At 42.5% G+C, this 19,011-nt stretch overlaps 1 protein-coding gene across 5 annotated transcripts in view; it reads left to right on the forward strand.

Annotated features, from left to right (window-relative positions):
- The window catches only part of GATAD2B (GATA zinc finger domain containing 2B), a 97,795-nt gene that overhangs the window by 73,914 nt on the left and 4,870 nt on the right, over positions 1 to 19,011 (forward strand). For 2 of the 5 annotated variants that reach the window (XM_021089803.2, XM_021089802.2), the window contains 7 exons: positions 5,894 to 6,229; positions 12,032 to 12,161; positions 13,090 to 13,221; positions 13,714 to 13,845; positions 14,401 to 14,571; positions 15,098 to 15,413; positions 17,659 to 17,861. In XM_021089803.2, coding sequence (XP_020945462.1) covers positions 5,895 to 6,229; positions 12,032 to 12,161; positions 13,090 to 13,221; positions 13,714 to 13,845; positions 14,401 to 14,571; positions 15,098 to 15,413; positions 17,659 to 17,861 — 1,419 coding nt within the window. In that variant the 5' untranslated portion in view covers position 5,894. Of the gene's footprint in view, positions 1 to 5,893; positions 6,230 to 12,031; positions 12,162 to 13,089; positions 13,222 to 13,713; positions 13,846 to 14,400; positions 14,572 to 15,097; positions 15,797 to 17,088; positions 17,862 to 19,011 lie in introns of all 5 variants that reach the window. The other 3 variants (XM_085022909.1, XM_021089804.2, XR_014844163.1) reach the window with 2 other exon arrangements.

Below are 19,011 nucleotides of genomic sequence, written 5' to 3' on the forward strand. Positions count from 1 at the left end.
TGCTGAAGAAATAGTTGTGGAGTTCCCCGACGTGGTGCAGTGAGATCCATGGCATCTTTGCAGCCCCAGGACACCAGTTGACTCCCCATCCCTGAGCAATGAGTTAAAGGATCTGAGGTTGCCACAGCTACATCTGCCACTCAGATCTGATCCTTGGCCCAGGAACTCCATATGCTGCAAGGTGGCCAAAAGAAATATTAGTTGTTATTACTTACAACCCAGAAGAAACAGAACAGTTTGTTTAGGTATTAAAAGGCAACATACTCCATTCATTTTACAGAATTTTTCTTTTACTTTCTGGAGAGGAATTTTTGTGTGACAAGTGTATATTGAAGATTATTTATGCAATTTTATTGGAGTATAGTTTATGTGTATGATTCAGTGAATTTTTATTTATTTATTTATTTTTGTCTTTTTAGGGCAGCACCCACAGCCTATGGAAGTTCCCAAGCTAGGAGTTGAACTGAAGCTGCAGCTGCCAGCCTGTACCACAGCCACACCAGATCCAACCGTTTCTGCAACCTATACCACAGCTCACGGCAACACTAGATCCTTAACCCACTTAGCAAGGCCAGGGATTGAACCTGTATCCTCGTGGATACTAGTCAGGTTGATTACTGCTGAGCCACAAAGGGAATTCCCAGTGATTTTTTTTTTTTTTTTTTTTTAAGTAAATTTACAGAGTAAATTTTTTTTTTAAGTAAATTTGCAGCTATCACCACAACCTAGTTTTAGAACATTTTTATCACCCCAAAAGATTAGTTTGTGCCCTTTTTTCTTTTGGCTGTGCCCATGGCATGTGTTAGTTCCTGAGCCAGGGATTGAATCCAATCCAGAGCTGCAGCCTGCATCACAACTGCAGCAATGCTGAATCCTTAACCCACTGTCTTGGTCTGGAGATCAAACTGGCATCACCACAGAGGACAAGTCAGATCATTAACCTGCTGTGCCACAGTGGGAACTCCTTTTTTTTCTTATTGTGGCAAATATTTACTGTTTTGACCATTTTTAAGTGTACAGTTCAGCTTTAAATACATTCATGGCGTTGTATATCTATCACTACTGTCCATTTAAGAATTTTGTTTTCCTCCCAAAGATTCTGTTGCCATTAAATAACTCCTCACTACCTTCTCACGACCTCAGCCACTGGTATCCTCTGTTCTACTCTCTATGTATATGGCTATTCTATGCACCTCATAAAAGTGGAACCAAAAAAATATTTTAGCATCATTTAGCATGATGTTTTCAAGATTAATCCATATTTCATTGGATTTTGAGGCAGATACAACTGTTGAGTACATAAAGTTGGGCCAGTAAAGTCAAGAATGAGCAAGGAAAACATGGTCAGAGTTCTCAAGCCATCTGTTGGGAAAGATTACTTAGCTTGGACGTTCAAATGTTTGGTCCTGGTTTCTCCCACCTTCCAGCATACCCATTTATGTCAGTATTATAAGGGGAAAACATTTAAACTAATTTTGACTATTTGCATAACTGTCAGTGGAAGAAGTCAAGAAAATGATGGCATTCCAAACTCCATTCATATGGGTCCAGGTTTTTGAATTTTGTCATTTTGTCATATACATTCAGTGCTCATGAATGTAATTTATCTCAAAACTTTTAGAACACTGTACTGTATTAATATACATTGGTATACATTGCCGTGTACTTTTCTGAAGTACTTTTGGCATCTAGGTATGTAATTAGTTTAGTGACAGACTTTTTATCCTTTGCAACTCCCTGTGGTATTCTTATACTCTCAGTATGAGATGTTGATCAAGTTATCCAAGACATTTGTTTTTTTTTCTTTTTATGGCCACACTTGTGGCTTATGGAAGTTCCTGTGCTAGGGATCGAATTGGAACTGCAGCTGCCGGCCTGTGTCACAGCCACAGCAACACCAAGCTGCAGCTTTGTGGCAATGGCAGATCCTTAACCCACTGAGCAAGGCCAGGGATTGAACCCGTATCCTCATGGAAACTACGTCAGGTTCTTAGCCTGCTGAGCACAATAGGAATCGACATTGTTATTGTGGAACTTGGGCTTCACTTCTGATCTATAGCATTCAACTTTCTGGTCCTCCATCTGAGGGTATTTTTCAGAGGTAAAACACTTCAGAAGTAACATGTCAAAATAACAAACCTTTAGGGCACCTGCAGCTAAAAACATTTATATATGCTATATGATGTATTTCATATCTGAAGCTGTTAAAAGAGAACTAAGAGGATATGGAGAAATTGTAACCCTCATACACTGCTGGTGGTAATGTAAAGTGGTTAGCCGCTTTGGAAAACAGGCTAACAGTTCTTCAAAAAGAGAGTTACCTTAGGACCCAGCATTCTACCCATAGGTATATGTCCAAGAGAATTGAAAACATATGTTCATACAAAAACTTGTGTACAGAAGTTCATAACAATGTTGCTCATGACAGTAAAAAGTGGAAAAAACCAAATGTTTATCAATTGATAAATGAATAGAGTATCATATGTCCATACAATGGAATAGCATTAGACCATAAAAAGATAAGAAGTGGAAGTTCTCTTTGTGGCTCAGTGGTGATTACAAGCCTGACTAGTATCCATGAGGATGCCAGTGGGTTAAGGACCCGGCATTGCCACGAACTGTGGTGTAGGTCATAGATGAGGCTTGAATCCCATGTGGCTGTGGTGTAGGCTGGCAGCTGTAGCTCTGATTCGACACCTAGCCAGGGAACTTCTGTATACTGACTGCAGGTGTGGCCCTAAGAAGCAAAAAAAAAAAAAAAAATGAGGTAATGATATATATACTACAACGTAAATGAACCTCAAAAACAATGCCAAGTGAAAGAAGTCAGTCACAAAAGACTACATATTATGTGATTTCATTTATATAAGAAGTCCAGGCGTTCTCGTCATGCAGCTGGTTAAGGATCAGTGTTGTTGCTGCAGCAGCTTGAGTCACTGCTGTGGGGCTGATTTGATCCCTGGCCTGGGAATTTCCGTATGTGGTGGGTGCAGCCAAAAAAAAAAAAAAAAAAAATCCAGCATAGGCAAATTTAGAGACAGAAAATAAATTAGTGGTGGGAAGAGAATGACTGCTAATGGGTATGGGTGTTTTTAGGGAGGAGACGATGAAAATGGTCTAATACTGATTATGGTTGATGATGGTTGCACAACTCTGTGGATATACTAAAAACCACTTAAGGGAGTTCCCATTGTGGCTCAGTGGTAGCAAACCCAACTAGTATCCAACTCGGCCCTGTGGCAGTGGTTTAAGGACCCAGCATTGTTGCAGCTGTGGCATAGGTCACAGCTGCAGCTTGGATTTGATCCCTGGCACAGGAACTTCTATATGCTGTTCAGTGTGCCCAAAATAAAATATTTTTATTATTTATTTATTTATTTATTCAATCTTTTAGGGCAGCAACCTTGGCATATGGAGGTGCCCAGGTTAGGGGTCGAATCGGAGCTGTAGCTGCTGGCATACACCACAGCCATAGCAACTTGGGATCTTAGCTGCGTCTGCGACCTACACCACAGCTCACAGCAAACACCAGATCCTTAACCCACTGAGCAAGGCCAGGGATTGAACCTTCGTCCTCATGGATGCTAGTCAGATTTGTTTCTGCTGAGCCACGATGGGAACTCCTAAGTAATTTTTTTTTAGAAAGAGAAGGCGTTTCCGTTGTGCCTTAGTGTGTTGAGAACCTGACAGTGTGTCCATGAGAATGCAGGTTCGATCCCTGGCCTTGCTCAATGGCTAAAAGATCCAGTTTTGACACAAGCTGTGGTGTAGATTGCAGATTCAACTTTGATCCCCGCATTCCTGTAGCTTGTGGCATAGGCCAGCTGCTGCAGCTCCAATTCAGCCCCTAGCCCAAGAACTTCCATATGCTTCAGATGTGACCCTAAAAAGAGGAAAACAGAGAAAGAGAATTAAGAAACATTACCTGAAAATTCAGAAATCTGAGTTCTGACTTTTCTCTGGTCTCCAAAAGGTGTTTCCTTTGTTGGTTATTCTTTTTCTTCATTATAACTAGAAGAGAATCAAATAGCTCTTATTTTACGCTGCTCTACAGGAAGAAAGATTCCTCAAGCATGTACATATTTTTCTTTGCAAGAGCACCAGTTAACATTGGTAATCTTCTCTGTACTACTCCTTAAGTCTATGAATTACCAAGCTTGATCTCGTATCATAGGTGTGGAAGTCATATCCTTAGGGAAGAGGAATTAAATTTTGTTGAGCCCCCTTTTAAGTGCCTTCTACAAATGAAATTGAGAGGTAAAGTAACTTATCTAATATTTGTTGGGAGAGGTAAAGTAACTTATTTAATATTGGGGGAGGTTGGAGTTCCCATCATGGCACAGTGGTTAACGAATCTGACTAGGAACCATGAGGTTGTGGGTTCAATCCCTGGCCTTGCTAAGTGGGTTGGGGATCCGGCGTTGCCGTGAGCTGTGGTGTAGGTCGCAGACATGCCTCGGATCCTGCGATTCAACCCCTAGCCTGGGAACCTACTTCCATATGCTGCAGGAGCAGCCCTAGAAAAGGCAATAAGACAAAAAAAAAAAAAAAAAAGAAAAAAATTGGGAGAGGTAAATCAACTTATTTAATATTTGACCTTGTAGGAGTTCTCTTCGTGGCTCAGCAGTTAACGAACCTAACTAGTATCCATAAGGATGAGGGTTTGATCCCTGGCCTCACTCAGTGGGTTAAGGATCCGGTGTTGCTGTGAAATGTGGTGTAGGTCCCAGACTCAGCTAAGATCCCAAATTGCTGTGGCTGTGGGATAAGCCAGCAGCTATAACTCCGATTTGACGCCTAGCCTGGCAACTTCCATGTCACAGGTGTATCCCTAAAAAGCAAACAAACAAACAAACAAAAAAAAACCCAAAATGACCCTGTAACAGAAGTAGCAGTTTGAACCTGAGGTTTTTGTCACTCAAAAAACTTTTCTTTCCTGAGAATTCCCTGGTGGCCTAGAGGTTAAGGACTCGATGTCACTTCTGTGGCCTGGGTTTGTGTCTGGAAACTTCCACATGCTGTAGGCGTCCCCCCCCCCTTTTTTTTTTCTTTCTAGTGAGCTATTGCTCTTTCCTACCAGGAAGACCATCCAAGATTTAAAAGTGATGGAGAAGAGTTTCCGTCGTGGCTCAGTGGTTAATGAATCTGCATGAGGTTGTGGGTTCGAACCCTGGCCTTGCTCAGTGGGCCAAGGATTTGGCTTTGCCATGAGCCGTGCTGTAGATTGCAGGAGTTCCCATTGTGGCGCAGTGGTTAACGAATCCGACTAGGAACCATGAGGTTGCGGGTTCGATCCCTGGCCTTGCTCAGTGGATTAAGGATCCGGCGTTGCTCTGAGCTGTGGTGTAGGTCGCAGACACAGCTCGGATCCTGCGTTGCTGTGGCTCTGGTGTAGGCTGGTGGCTACAGCTCCAATTAGACCCCTAGCCTGGGAACCTCCATGTGCAGAGAGAGCGGCCCTAGAAATGCAAAAAAAAAAAAAAAGGCTAAAGGTAAGCATAGGTGACCTGAAAAACTTCCCATTCATAAAAGAGTCTTTTGCAAGAGAAGAATTTGATATGAGTAAAACCAAAGCATCTGACTATGAGCATGGATGCACAAAAAGCCAGTCGCAAAAGAATATTTACTTTTTTGAGAGATACAGGCTTTTAATGGACTGTCCAGGTGAGTATAGTGTTTGGTTTCAGGCATCTATATAGTAAGGACCTTGATGACTGGAAAGCATTTGAATTTTTTCACTGCTGAGGTTGAGACGAAATCTCCTTTAACACAGGTTGTCTTGGAAGATATAGGGTAGAATGTTATCTCAGTTAACTTTGAATTTCCACCCTCTTTCTTTATGGACTATTTAAGGGACTTGATTCTGATCTCACTTGCATTTTTTTCCCCATAGGATGGATAGAATGACAGAGGATGCTCTTCGCCTGAATCTGTTGAAGCGGAGCTTGGACCCAGCTGATGAAAGAGATGATGTTCTAGCCAAGCGGCTCAAAATGGAGGGACATGAGGCCATGGAACGTCTGAAAATGTTGGCACTGCTCAAACGGAAGGATTTGGCAAATCTCGAGGTGCCACATGAGTTACCCACCAAACAGGATGGCAGTGGTGTTAAGGGCTATGAAGAGAAGCTCAATGGGAATCTCAGGCCTCATGGAGACAACAGGACTGCTGGAAGGCCAGGCAAAGAAAATATCAACGATGAGCCTGTGGATATGAGTGCTAGACGGAGGTATGGCTTGGTTCAGCTGCCTCCATAGATAGAGTCTTCTCATAAACTAAGCCTATGAAACAGGAATGAGTTCCAATGAGAAGAGGGTGTTTTTCATCTTAAAGTTTCTTGAATGAAGCCATATCTATGCCAACTGGCTTGACCATGAATTCCTCTTGTTTCTAAATGAAACTAGGTATTTCCAGAGTTGGCTTAGCATAGCAAAGAATCACAGTTATTACCTTTAAGATAAAGTGGCCATTTCTGGATAAAGAAGGCACTGTAGAGTTGATAGCCCAATTAGAAGTAAGTTAAATATATACACTTTCACTCTAATCTTATGGCCATTTTAGGAGGGAAAAACAATCTTATCTTCAGATCATTCCAGAAGTCCTAGGATCTGTTTATTAAGAGAGGACTTCCTTCCTTTTTCCCTCTCCCACATAGGCATACTCACTCATTTGTACATATATACTCATGCTTATGCTCTTTCTTTTTCACATATATGCACAGCATACAGACACATTTTTCACAGGCCTTGGTCAAGGTTGATTACTTGGGACTGTGAAGAACAGTAAGAAGAGATACCCTGACCTGGCCAAAGGGTAGAGCCTACCTGAAGAGTGAATCACAGTATAGACGACCCTGGTTTTAAGAACATTCAGTTTACTCTTGGTTCAGAAATAGCTGATAGACACGAAAATTACTTTTTGCTCTTTAGTTGCCTTCCAATTGACCTTACTGACTTTGTCCTAGGATTTATCCAAAGCAGTATTTTTAAGAAGCTGGACTGATAAAGAAGAAAAAAATGATTATAATCTTACTTGGGTTTGGGGTTTTTGGTTTTATTATTATTATTTTATTTTATTTTATTTTTGCATTTTAGGGCCGCACCTGAGGCATATAGAAGTTCCCAGGCTAAGGGTGGAATCGGAGCTACAGCTGCTGGCCTACACTACAGCTTGGGATCCCAGGATCCAAGCCGCATTTGCAACCTACACCACAACTCAGCGGCAGTGCCGGATCCTTAATCCACTGAGTGAGGCCAGGGATCGAACCGGCGACCTCCTGGTTCCTAGTCGGGTTCGTTAATCTCTGAGCCATGAAGGGAATGTCCTCTTTCTCTACCTTTTAATGTTTACTTATTGGTACTGTCCCAGAATTATTTTTTTTAAATCACACCTAGTGGGAGAACATTATTCTTGGTTATAGCATTAAAAACCCTTAGGAAACTTCAGATAATTTTTCTTATGATCTTTAGAAGAAGAGAAAAATCCTTGGGAGCTATATGTGGTATCAACAGAATATTAGGAAAGTAGATTAATCCTTAGATCCTTTTATTTTTTATTTTTTTGCTTTTTAGGGCTGTACCCACAACATATGGAAGTTCCCAGGCTAGGGGTCAAATCAGAGCTGTAGCTGCCAGCCTTGGCCACAGTGATAGCACCTTAGGATCCAAGCCATATCTGTGACCTACACCTTAGCCAGATCCTTAACCCACTGAGCAAGGCCAGGGATAGAATCCGCATCCTCATGGATATTCGCTGGGTTCATAACCACTAAGCCACAATAGGAACTCCAGATCTTTTTAGAAAAAAAGAAAGTGGATGAATGAGATAATGCACCTGAATAACCCACTTGCCCCATATTCACCCTTACCCTTCTGGAGCAAATGACTAATCCTACTTCACTGGGGACAAAGAAGAGGAGAAATGTTTGGTAGTTTCTTTACATCCAAATTGGAACCGAACATGCATTTTTCATAGAAGCACTGCCACACATTTTGGTAGGATCTCATTAGTGCTGTTGGAATTGTATATCACAGATAAATTCTGCATTGAAAAGTAAGCGTACCGGGAGTTCCTGTTGTGGCCCAGTGGTTAACGAATCTGACTAGGAACCATGAGGGTTGCAGGTTCGATCCCTGGCCTTGCTCAGTGGATTAAGGATCTGGCGTTGCCATGAGCTGTGGTGTAGGTTGCAGATGCAGCTCAGATCCCACGTTGCTGTGGCTCTGGCGTAGGCCGGTGGCTACAGCTCTAAGTCGACCCCTAGCCTGGGAACCTCCATATGCTGCGGGAGCGGCCCTAGAAAAGGCAAAAAGACAAGAAAAAAAGAAAAGAGTACCCCCAAAATTCTGCATTTAATTTTATTAAAGGGATAAGCTTTAGAAACTTGAGCCTTTGGAAACTGGGAGCTGTTTTTAATGGTCTTCAGGGAAAGAGGCTTGATGTAAACCATCCAGACCCCCATTCTGCATGAAAAAATAGGCCCTACTGGCTTCTTCCCTTTCACCAGACCAGATATACTGACAATTATTTCCACTTAGTCTCAAGCTTTTTATACAGATGAACAAGATTGATAGATTGCTCATCATGGAGAACAGTGATTTTTTTGATACGGATAAAAGGAGGAGAGAACTTTTTTTGTGTGTTCTTTTTAAGGTCACACCCACTGCATATGGAAGTTCCCAGGCTAGGAGTCTATTTGGAACTTAAATTGCTGGCCTTTGCCAACAACCACGCGATGCTTGATCCTTAACCCACTGAGCAGCATCACAAATCAAACACTAGTTGTGTTCAATACCACTGAACCACGATGGGAACTCCAAAGAGGAGAAATTTTTTTTTTGTCTTTTGTCTTTTTTTTAGGGCTATACCCTACAGCATATGGAGGTTCCCAGGCTAGCAGTCTAGTCAGAGCTGTAGCTGCTGGCCTATGCCACAGCCATACAACACCAGATCTGAGCTGCGTCTGTGATGTATACCACAGCTGACGGCAACGCTGAATCTTTAACCCACTGAGCAAGGCCAGGGACCGAACCTGGTCCTCATGGATACTAGTTGTGTTTGCTCCTGCTGAGCCACCATGGGAACTCCAGGAGTTTTATAGTTTCTGGAAATCTGCCAGTGATGTTAGCAGCAAGTTGGTCTTTTAATAATAGCTAATTGAGGAGTTCCTGTTGTGGCTCAGTGGTAATGAATCCAACTAGTAACCATGAAAATTCAGGTTCGGTCCCAGGCTCTGCTCAGTGGGTTAAATATCTGGCATTGCTTTGAGCTGTGGTGTGGGCCAGCAGCAGCAGCTCCAATTTGACCCCTAGCCTGGGAACTTCCATATGCCGAACATGTGGCCCTAAAAAAAAAAATCTAATTGATATGGTTTCATACTTAAGAACACCAAATATTGTAAATCATATATGTGTCGGGGAAAGTAGCAAAATGATTTCTGTCCCTGGAAAAGCTTAATAAATGAGACCAGAATTCTAGGTTAAAGGTTAAAAAAAAAATTGAGAGGAGTTCCCGTCGTGGCGCAGTGGTTAACGAATCCGACTAGGAACCATGAGGTTGCGGGTTCGGTCCCTGCCCTTGCTCAGTGGGTTACGGGTCCGGCGTTGCCGTGAGCTGTGGTGTAGGTCTCAGACGCGGCTCGGATCCCTCGTTGCTGTGGGTCTGGCGTAGGCCGGTGGCTACAGCTCCGATTCAACCCCTAGCCTGGGAACCTCCATATGCCGCAGGAGCGGCCCAAGAAATAGCAAAAAGACAAAAAAAAAAAAAAAAAAAAAAAAAAAAAAAAAAAATTGAGGAATGAAACTTGACTTGGAATTTGCCTTACCTGTGCTATCTACCTAATGTGGGTCTGATTATATCATTTAGGGTTTTCTCAGATACAGCTTCCTGATGAATGTCACTCAGTTGCACAGAATCCATTCAGGAATGTCTCTTGCTTGTCCTATTGCTGGACAGTCCTTAAGCAGTATGTGGCACTCATTTGAGCAAGGAAGAATTTCTTAGCTTGGAAATAATCCAGGAGTTCCCTTGTGGTGCAGTAGGTTAAGGGTCTGGTGTTGATACTGCAGCGATTTGGGTTGCTGCTGTTGCGCAGGTTCAGTGTCTAGCCTGGGAATTTCCACATGTCAAGGGTATCGCCAAAAAAAGAAGAAATATTCTGTCATGTGTGTATCCAGCCAGGACCTGAATGGAATGAGTTTCTGACTATTGATATAAATATTGAAGAATTAAGTAGAAGAAGTAGAGATCTACCAGACCTCAAAGTTGTTCACCCATGTTAGTGTTCGGTGTGTGGGGGGACATGAAGGAATATAGAAATGATAAATTAATTCATTTAGACCTGACCATTACTGCAGGAGCTTTGAGTTAGAGAATGAAAGGGTCTTTTCTCCCTCTAGTGACTTCTTTTTCTATAACCCTACATTCTTAGCTTGCTGTGTCTGTGACCAGTGGTTATAGAGCAAACCAAACAAATGTGATAGTTTCCAAGATATTCATCATTATCACTCTGTTTCCCTGTTTTATTTCCTCAGCTAAATTTGGTTGATTTTAGTAATTAGGTTGTACCCTGTTTGGCAATTAAATGCTTATCCCAACCATCCAGGGTGCCTTGTTCAAAAGGCATCCAAGTCCCAACAACACCTGGGATAAAAAGCCCTGAGAAATTGTAGAGAGGTGCTCAGGATTAAAGATCTGTATTACATGTTTAAATACTATCTAAGAACACATTTTTTAGACCTGAATACTCCTTACTACACTATAGGTCTTGAGGAAGTAGGATCTGAGACGGTATCTCTGAGTTAAGAAAGTAGAGGAGAACTGGAAAATTTGGTCATTGATTGGGAACCTAAGGAATTAGAATTTGCAGTATTTTTGTTATCCAGGTCTTAAGGAGTGAGTGCCATTTTTCATTATTTTAGAGGTACAAGATGCTTTTAAGGCTAGTCCCAGAAAGACCAAACTAGAGTTGTCTAATAAGTAGGATTAGGCATAGGGCACAGCCAGTGTGGAAAATTTAGATTTCTTTTTTTTTTTTTTTTTTTTGCTGTTTTAGGGCCACACTCACAGCATATAGAGGTTCCCAGGCTAGGGATCAAATTGGAGCTGTACCTGCCGGCCTACGCCACAGCCACAGCAACATGGGATCCGAGCCACGTCTGTAACCTACACCACAGCTCACGGCAACGCCAGATCCTTAACCCACTGAGCAAGGCCAGGGATTGAACCCACATCCTCAGGTTTATTAACCACTGAGCCACAAAGGGATCTCCAGGAAGATTTAAATTTCAAAGATTTAAATTTCAAAGTCATCTCTAGACAGTTTCTCTCTGGGGCAGGATGCTAAGTTGAACTCTGGCATCTCAGGATGCACATCCCATATATTTAGTTCTGGAGTTTAATCCTCCAGAAGGCTGTAGACAGTATACTTAACACTATCCATTCCTTTAAGCCACTGACAGTAGTACCTTTTTGGCCTTATGTCTTGACAGGATAGACTATCACTAGAGTTGTCACATAACCTCCTTTCTTATAAATCATCAGATGACCAGGACCATGTTATTTCAGTATCATGAGTTACCTTCCAAGCAACATATCATCTGTACCTGGAGTGGACATATAGGCTCAACTGCCTTTGCCATTCTTCCCTTGTCAAGCTAACCATTTCCTCCTTGAGCATCTGTGTAACAAGACAACCCAAAGGAGGGTAAAATAAAAAGAAAACATTTGGAATTTTGGTTAAAATCTGTATAATGGAAATGCTTGTTTCTTATTCCCATTCCTAAAGTCAGTGTCTTTCTGTCTGCATCCTCTGTAAAGAATTTAGATGGGAAAAGTACTTTTGCTGAGGTCTTGTCACCACTTACATCTTGATGTCTTCTTTATCCTAGCACTTGGATGCCTCTGTCTTCCCCTGGGTGAATCAGAACAGACTTAAGTTCCCTTGGACTTCTTCATTTGGTGTAGAAAAGTTTTCTTAACTTTTCTGTGAACTTTCACTGTTGGAAATACCATAATTTTTCCTTTTGTCTAGTGAGCCAGACCGAGGAAGGCTAACTCCCTCTCCAGACATCATTGTTTTGTCTGATAATGAGGCTTCCAGTCCCCGTTCCAGCTCCCGAATGGAAGAAAGACTCAAAGCAGCGAACCTAGAGATGTTTAAGGTAAAAGAAAGATTCTTTTCTTCATTTCTTGACTCTCCTATTCTCTTTTAATTCCCTGAGAGCCTCATTTCTTTTTTTTAGTGTTTATTTTTTGAATCTAAATAAGTACCCATTGATGAAACTTTTTTTGTTTGTTTTTAGGGCCACACCTGTAGCATATGGAAGCTCCCAGGCTAGGGGTCGAATTGGAGCTGCAGCTGCCAGCCTATGCCACAGCCATAGCAGCGTGGGATCCATCCGACCCATGTCTGTGACCTACACCATAGCTCACAGCAACACTGGATCCTTAACCCACTGAGCAAGGCCAGGGATTGAACCCACATCTTCATGGATCCTAGACAGGTTCGTTTCCACTGAGCCACGACAGGAACTCCTGAAACACTTAGTAAGTGATTCTTAACCTCAAGGGCATGCCCTTTTACAGGGAACTATTAGAATCAAGTGGAGAAAACAGTTTGAAAAAGCATATTCAATATAACTTTTTGTAAAATGAAAACTTCATAATTCAAGTCACATAAAGTAAACTTAACTGGAAGGATACTCTCTATACTCTTTCCTGGGTCTCAGAATGTGGAGGAATTCCTTAGTTAATGTATTTCTAGAGGAAACATAGCTTTAAAAGCTTGAGAAACATTCTTTTAAAGGAAAGTAATGTCTTTCTTATGCCACTCTTCTATTTTGCCAGGAATCTAGTTGATTAGCAATTATATGTGGTCCCTCCTTTCATTCTGTAAACATTTTTTTTAGTACCTACTGAACACTAGGAACTGTGCCAGTTCTGCTGTGTGCTAGGGACACAGAGATAACAATTCCATTGCCACTTGGGCTTCTTGTGGAAGATGAAGGTTTTGGACCTAAAGGAAGAGGTGTTGCAGGAAAGGTCTCTGAGGATCTGCTACCATAGCTGATGTTCTCCATGTTTCCTCAGGGGAAAGGCATTGAGGAACGGCAGCAGCTCATCAAGCAGCTGAGGGATGAGCTGCGATTGGAAGAAGCCCGACTGGTGCTGTTAAAGAAACTGAGACAGAGTCAGCTACAAAAAGAAAATGTAGTCCAGAAGGTACTGTGCTTGAGAAATAAGGGACCTGCAGAAAGCAAAGAAAAACTGGTTTGAGAATGGTCTACCCCAGGTAGATTGAGCTGGGTGCCTTTTTTGTCTCTGGTTCTGTCTTTAGGAACAATTTTTTTTTCTTCTCTTTTGGCTGCCCCATGGCATATGGAGCTCCAGGGCCAGAGATCAGATCCAAGCCACACTTGTGGCCTATGCCACAGCTGCAGCAACTCCAGATCCTTAGCCCACTATGCCAGGCTGGGAATCAAACATGTGTCCCAATGCTGCAGAAACGCCGCCAATCCCGTTGTGCCACAGCAGGAACTGTGGAATATTTTTTTATCTTGGGCCTTAATCAGGAAAACCTTGATTCTGTTTTACTCATTTCCCTTCTGGTCAACAAGAGCTTCAGACTGACAGGGAGTTTTGAAAGTCTAGAAGTGTACCAGATTTCTACCTCTGATTATTAGCATTTTTTCCACTGTCTCTCTTCTCTCCCAGACTCCAGTTGTACAGAATGCAGCGTCTATTGTGCAGCCATCTCCTGCCCATGTGGGACAACAAGGCCTGTCCAAGCTTCCCTCCCGGCCTGGGGCCCAAGGGGTTGAACCTCAGAATTTGAGAACATTACAGGTATGTGACCCATAGTGGGATCTTAGTGTCAGGGGGCCCTATTATCCTCTCTCTGTTTTAGGACTTTTGTGAAGATCATAGAAGAATTGGCCTTGATAGATGTGTTATTACTATAGATGGTCCTGTTGGACCTTTATGGCATGATTTAGTCCACAGTAGAAAGATGAATAACTTATTTTTCCATTGCAGTCTTTCTACACCGGTGCTTTCCAGCTTACCTCTTTTCCATATAGGTTTAAATAGCTTATACCAAAAAAAAAGCCAGGGACTTGTTACAGCGGTGATGTAGTTTGCAGCTCCTGCTTGGATTCCATCCCTGGCCCAGGAACTTCCATATGCATTGGGGGCAATTGCGGGGGTGGGGGGAAGGCCCGGGACTTTCTAGCCACTAATCAGGTTTTTGATGATGATGATTTTTCCCATAGTCCATTAGATGAAATTATTGTGTTTCTGTGTTTCCACTTAGCTATATGTTATAGGTAGTGTTTTCTCTTTGGCATTTTGTGGGGCATTTTACCATCTAGGACTGTATCTTTTCCTCTTCTTCCCCTTCAGGGTCACAGTGTCATCCGTTCAGCGACCAACACCACCCTCCCACACATGTTGATGTCTCAGCGTGTGATTGCACCAAACCCAGCCCAGCTACAGGGTCAGCGGGGCCCACCTAAGCCTGGCCTTGTACGCACTACAACACCCAATATGAATCCTGCTATCAATTACCAGCCGGTAAGAGGGAGCCCCAATGTGGAAACATAGCTGTCTTTTATTTACTTTCCTGGTTGAAAGAATCATAGATTTTAAGTTTTTTGGACATTGAGAAACTCTAAGACAACAAATTTTGTCCTAATTTTGGTGGGTTGACAGCAGTCCCAAAAAGTAGAAACATTGAGAAATTATATGACTATAGTAGTGGAGAAGAGAGCAGCAGAGCAGCAGTAAGCTAAAAGCTCTCTAGAAGAAAGAGATAAAAGAATCTAGGGAATAAGAAGCATAAGAATATATGACAAAACATTCCAAATCTTTATTTTTCTCTTAGCAATTTTAGTTCATAGCCACTATCTTTCTCCTTTCCTATGTGCCAGAGTCCTTTTTCACTGAAGTTGGATGCCTCATGTCTTTTTCTGAGCTTGAGGGGAGCTAAGTAGTTCACACTAGGATCAGGTAGTATTCCCTGCCTCAAAAGTAAGAATTGTTTTTTTCTCCCACATACGATTACTGACCCCTATACTCAGTCTGTCTCAATCTGTTTCAGCAGTCAAGTTCTTCTGTTCCCTGTCAGCGCACAACATCCTCTGCCATCTATATGAACCTTGCCTCCCATATCCAGCCAGGGACCGTGAACAGAGTGTCCTCACCACTTCCTAGCCCCAGCGCCATGACTGATGCTGCCAACTCACAGGCTGCAGCCAAATTGGCTCTTCGCAAACAGCTGGAAAAGACACTCCTGGAGATTCCACCCCCTAAACCACCTGCTCCCTTGCTTCATTTCCTGCCTAGTGCAGCCAATAGCGAGTTCATCTACATGGTAGGCTTGGAAGAAGTTGTACAGAGTGTCATCGACAGCCAAGGTAAAGCTGTTTTTTTCTGCTCAATCTTTTTATCTGAGTAGGCAGTTGCCACACCTGATTGATACAGGCAGAGTATCACAGGGCACTATGTAATACTGAATAATCTCTCCTTACTATTGCCAGACTATGTCCCATCCCTTATTCAGAGGCTCTTTGGGAGCACCATATCAAAAAGCTTTTTGTGTGTGTGTATATCTTAGGCTTAATGTTTTTATTGTGTGTATAGTGTAGCTTATCTATTTTTTGCAGTATATTCCTTAGTTCTTTTAAATGTGCCTAGCATGATGCATACATAATTTAAAGACTAGAACACCTTTTTCTTTTTCTTTTTTTGTCTTTTTGCCATTTCTAGGGCCTCTCCCATGGCATATGGAGATTCCCAGGCTAGGGGTCGAATCGGCACTGTAGCTGCCGGCCTATACCAGAGCCACAGCAACGCGGGATCCGAGCCGCATCTGTGACCTACACCACAGCTCACGGCAACGCCGGATCCTTAACCCACTGAGCAAGGCCAGGGATCGAACCCGAAACGTCATGGTTCCTAGTTGGATTTGTTAACCACTGAGCCATGACGGGAACTCTTTTTTTTTTTTTTTTTTTTTTTTTGCCACACCGTTGGGTGTGGAGGTTCCTGAGCCAGTAATTCAGATTGGAGCTGCAGCTGTGACCTATGGCATGGCTGTGGCAACACCAGATCCTTATCTTACTGCACCTGGCCAGGGATTGAACCTATGCTGCCACAGAGACAACACCAGATCCCTAACCTGCTGTAGCACAGCAGGAACTCCCAGAACATCTGTTTTTTGTTTTGTTTTGTCTCTTGTCTTTTTAGGGTCACACCTGCGGCATATGGAGGTTCCGAGGCCAATGGTCGAATCAGAGCTACAGCTGCCGGCCTACACCACAGCTCACAGCAACACCGGATCCTTAACCCATTGAGTGAGGCCAGGAATCGAACCCACAACCTTATGGTTACTGGTTGGGTTCGTTAACCACTGAGCTACGACAGGAACTCCCAGAACCCCTGTTTTTAATATCAGTGTTTATGTGGCATTGTGCTGTGTTATTCAGTCCCTGGTGTTTGAGTGCTTATAGTTAATAGACTGATAAAGATAACTATAACCACATAAAAGCTGTTAACCAACACTGAATCAAATTCTAAATTATTAACATCACATAGTCTATGCTAACAGAAGTTATTGAGCCTGAATTTCTAAACATAAAGACTTAGGGGAACACCTGACAGTAGAGGAGAGTGCCTAATGGGCCCAATATTGGTTATAAACAGATCAATGAATAATTCGGACACTGATAAGTAAAAATTATGAATGTATGTGATAGGGATAAGTAATAGTCTGAGGTAGAGACTCTAAGAAACAAAAGTTTTGGCTGAATTAGGTAGAGCCCTTCCATTCTGAATTGACTCGTATTTTCTTCCTAGCATTTTATCATAGGAAATCAGAAAACTTGGGTTCTTGTTCCAGCTTTGTCATTTAGGAGTTATGCTTCTTACATTTAGTTTCTTCATTTGTAAATGGAGATAGTACTAATTCCCTTAACTGCTGTTATCAAATGAAATAGAATTATTTTATAAATTATAGTCTCTCCTTTTTTTTTTTTTTTTTTTTTTTTTTGCTTTTTAGGGCTGCACTTGGTGGCATATGGAAGTTCCTAGGCTAGGGGTCAAATCTGAGCTACAACTGCTGGCCACTGCCACAGCAATTCGGGATCCAAGCCGCATCTGTGACCTACACTACAGCTCATGGCAACGCTGGATCCCCAACCCACTGAGCGAGGCCAGAGATCAAACCAGCATCCTCATGGATACTGGTTGGATTTGTTTTCACTGTGCCCACAAAGGGAACTCCTAGAGTCATTTTTTTTTTTTTTGTCTTTTGTCCTTTTAGGGCCACGCCGGCAGTGTATGGAGGTTCCCAGTCTAATCGGAGCTGTTGCTACCTGCCACAGCCACAACCACAGCAACAGAATTCCCGTATTCTGAGCTGCGTCTGCGACCTACGCTGCAGCTCATGGATCCCCGACCCACTGAGCAAGGCCAGGAATCATACCTGCATCCTCATGGATACTAGTTGGATTTGTTTCCACTGTGCCACAATGGGAACTCCTAGAGTCACTTTCTTAATCAACAGAATAAACTTCTGGGAAAAGATCCATCTGATGAAGAGAAATAGGAGATAAAGAGGAAATATAAAAACCACTGATTATTCTTTTTGTTGGCATGTAGGGAAAAGCTGTGCCTCACTTCTGCGGGTCGAACCCTTTGTTTGTGCCCAGTGCCGCACAGATTTCACCCCTCACTGGAAGCAAGAAAAGAATGGTAAGATTCTATGTGAGCAATGTATGACCTCCAACCAGAAGAAAGCTCTAAAGGCAGAACACACCAACAGGCTGAAGAACGCTTTTGTTAAAGCCCTACAGCAGGAACAGGTAAGAATTCTGACTTCTTCTCACCTGCCCAGGTTGGGTTTTCTCAAAAGTTAGTTCCTTCTAGTTTAGAGGAGTCATCTGTATGATCCCCACAGTCCATGTGGTCTAGGTTTCTAGATCTAAGTTCCTAGAACCTGGAAGCCTGGATTCCTTTTTTCCTTCTTACTTTTCTACCTTTCTCCTTTCCATTTGAGTATTTCTGATTGAGTAAGAACATAATGACATATAACGGCTGAGATTAAGAGAAAGGGACAAAAGACTTAAGGCTCTTGGCTTTCCCTAATAGCACTAAAGAAATTCCCGTATTCTTTGTTTTTGCTTTTTAGGGCTGCACTCTGGTTTATAAAGGTTCACAGGCTAGGGGTCAAATTGGAGCTGTAGTTGCCCACCTATGCCACAGCCATAGCAACTCCAGATCTGAGCCACGTCTGTGACCTACATTACAGCTCACAGCAGTGCCAGATCCTTAACCCACTAAGCGAGGCCGGGGATTGAACCCGCATTTTAATGGACACTAGTTGAGTTCGTTACCTCTGAGCCACAATGGGAACTCCAGAAATTCTTCTATTCTTGACTTCATTTCCTCAACAAATGGATTTTGGTGAGAGAGATTTATACTTGTACTAGAAATCTCTTTAAGAGAAGTAATTATCTGAAGTCCATTTTGTCAAGGAAATGGCAAAGGAAAGAATAAATTATCAAGTAGCCCAGGGAAGATGAGTGGTGTTAGAGTGCTTAAACTCTCCTATAGTATTAATAGAATGAGAACATCTGGGAGAGGGGAAGATGCGTTGGAAAGCTCAGATCCTTTTCCTCTATCTCATTTCCCACCCCACTACCCATCAGACCTCTTTGGATAGCATCATGAACATTCTGAAAAATGGATAAGCAGGAGTCAAAACCTCAGTAATCAGCCTTAATTCATTACATCGGTCAGCTCATTGCCACCACTCAGACTTCTCCAGCCACCTTCTGAGAGCCAGCTTTCCTGAAGAGAGGGATTCCTTAATGAAGCATGAAGGTTACTTGTACCCAGAGATCTTAGTGTACCTATCCCACCAAACTCTTTTGCCTTTTCCATATCCCTCCAACTAGCTGGCAGCATTAGAGATAAGAAGACCTCTAGGTTTTCTGGTTAGGAAATTGGGTG

This window comes from Sus scrofa, chromosome 4, assembly GCF_054392235.1.
Source record: "Sus scrofa isolate SSC_HxYL_T2T_F1_AM1 chromosome 4, Sscrofa_HxYL_maternal_Yorkshire_Landrace_v2.0, whole genome shotgun sequence".
NCBI lineage: Eukaryota > Metazoa > Chordata > Mammalia > Artiodactyla > Suidae > Sus > Sus scrofa.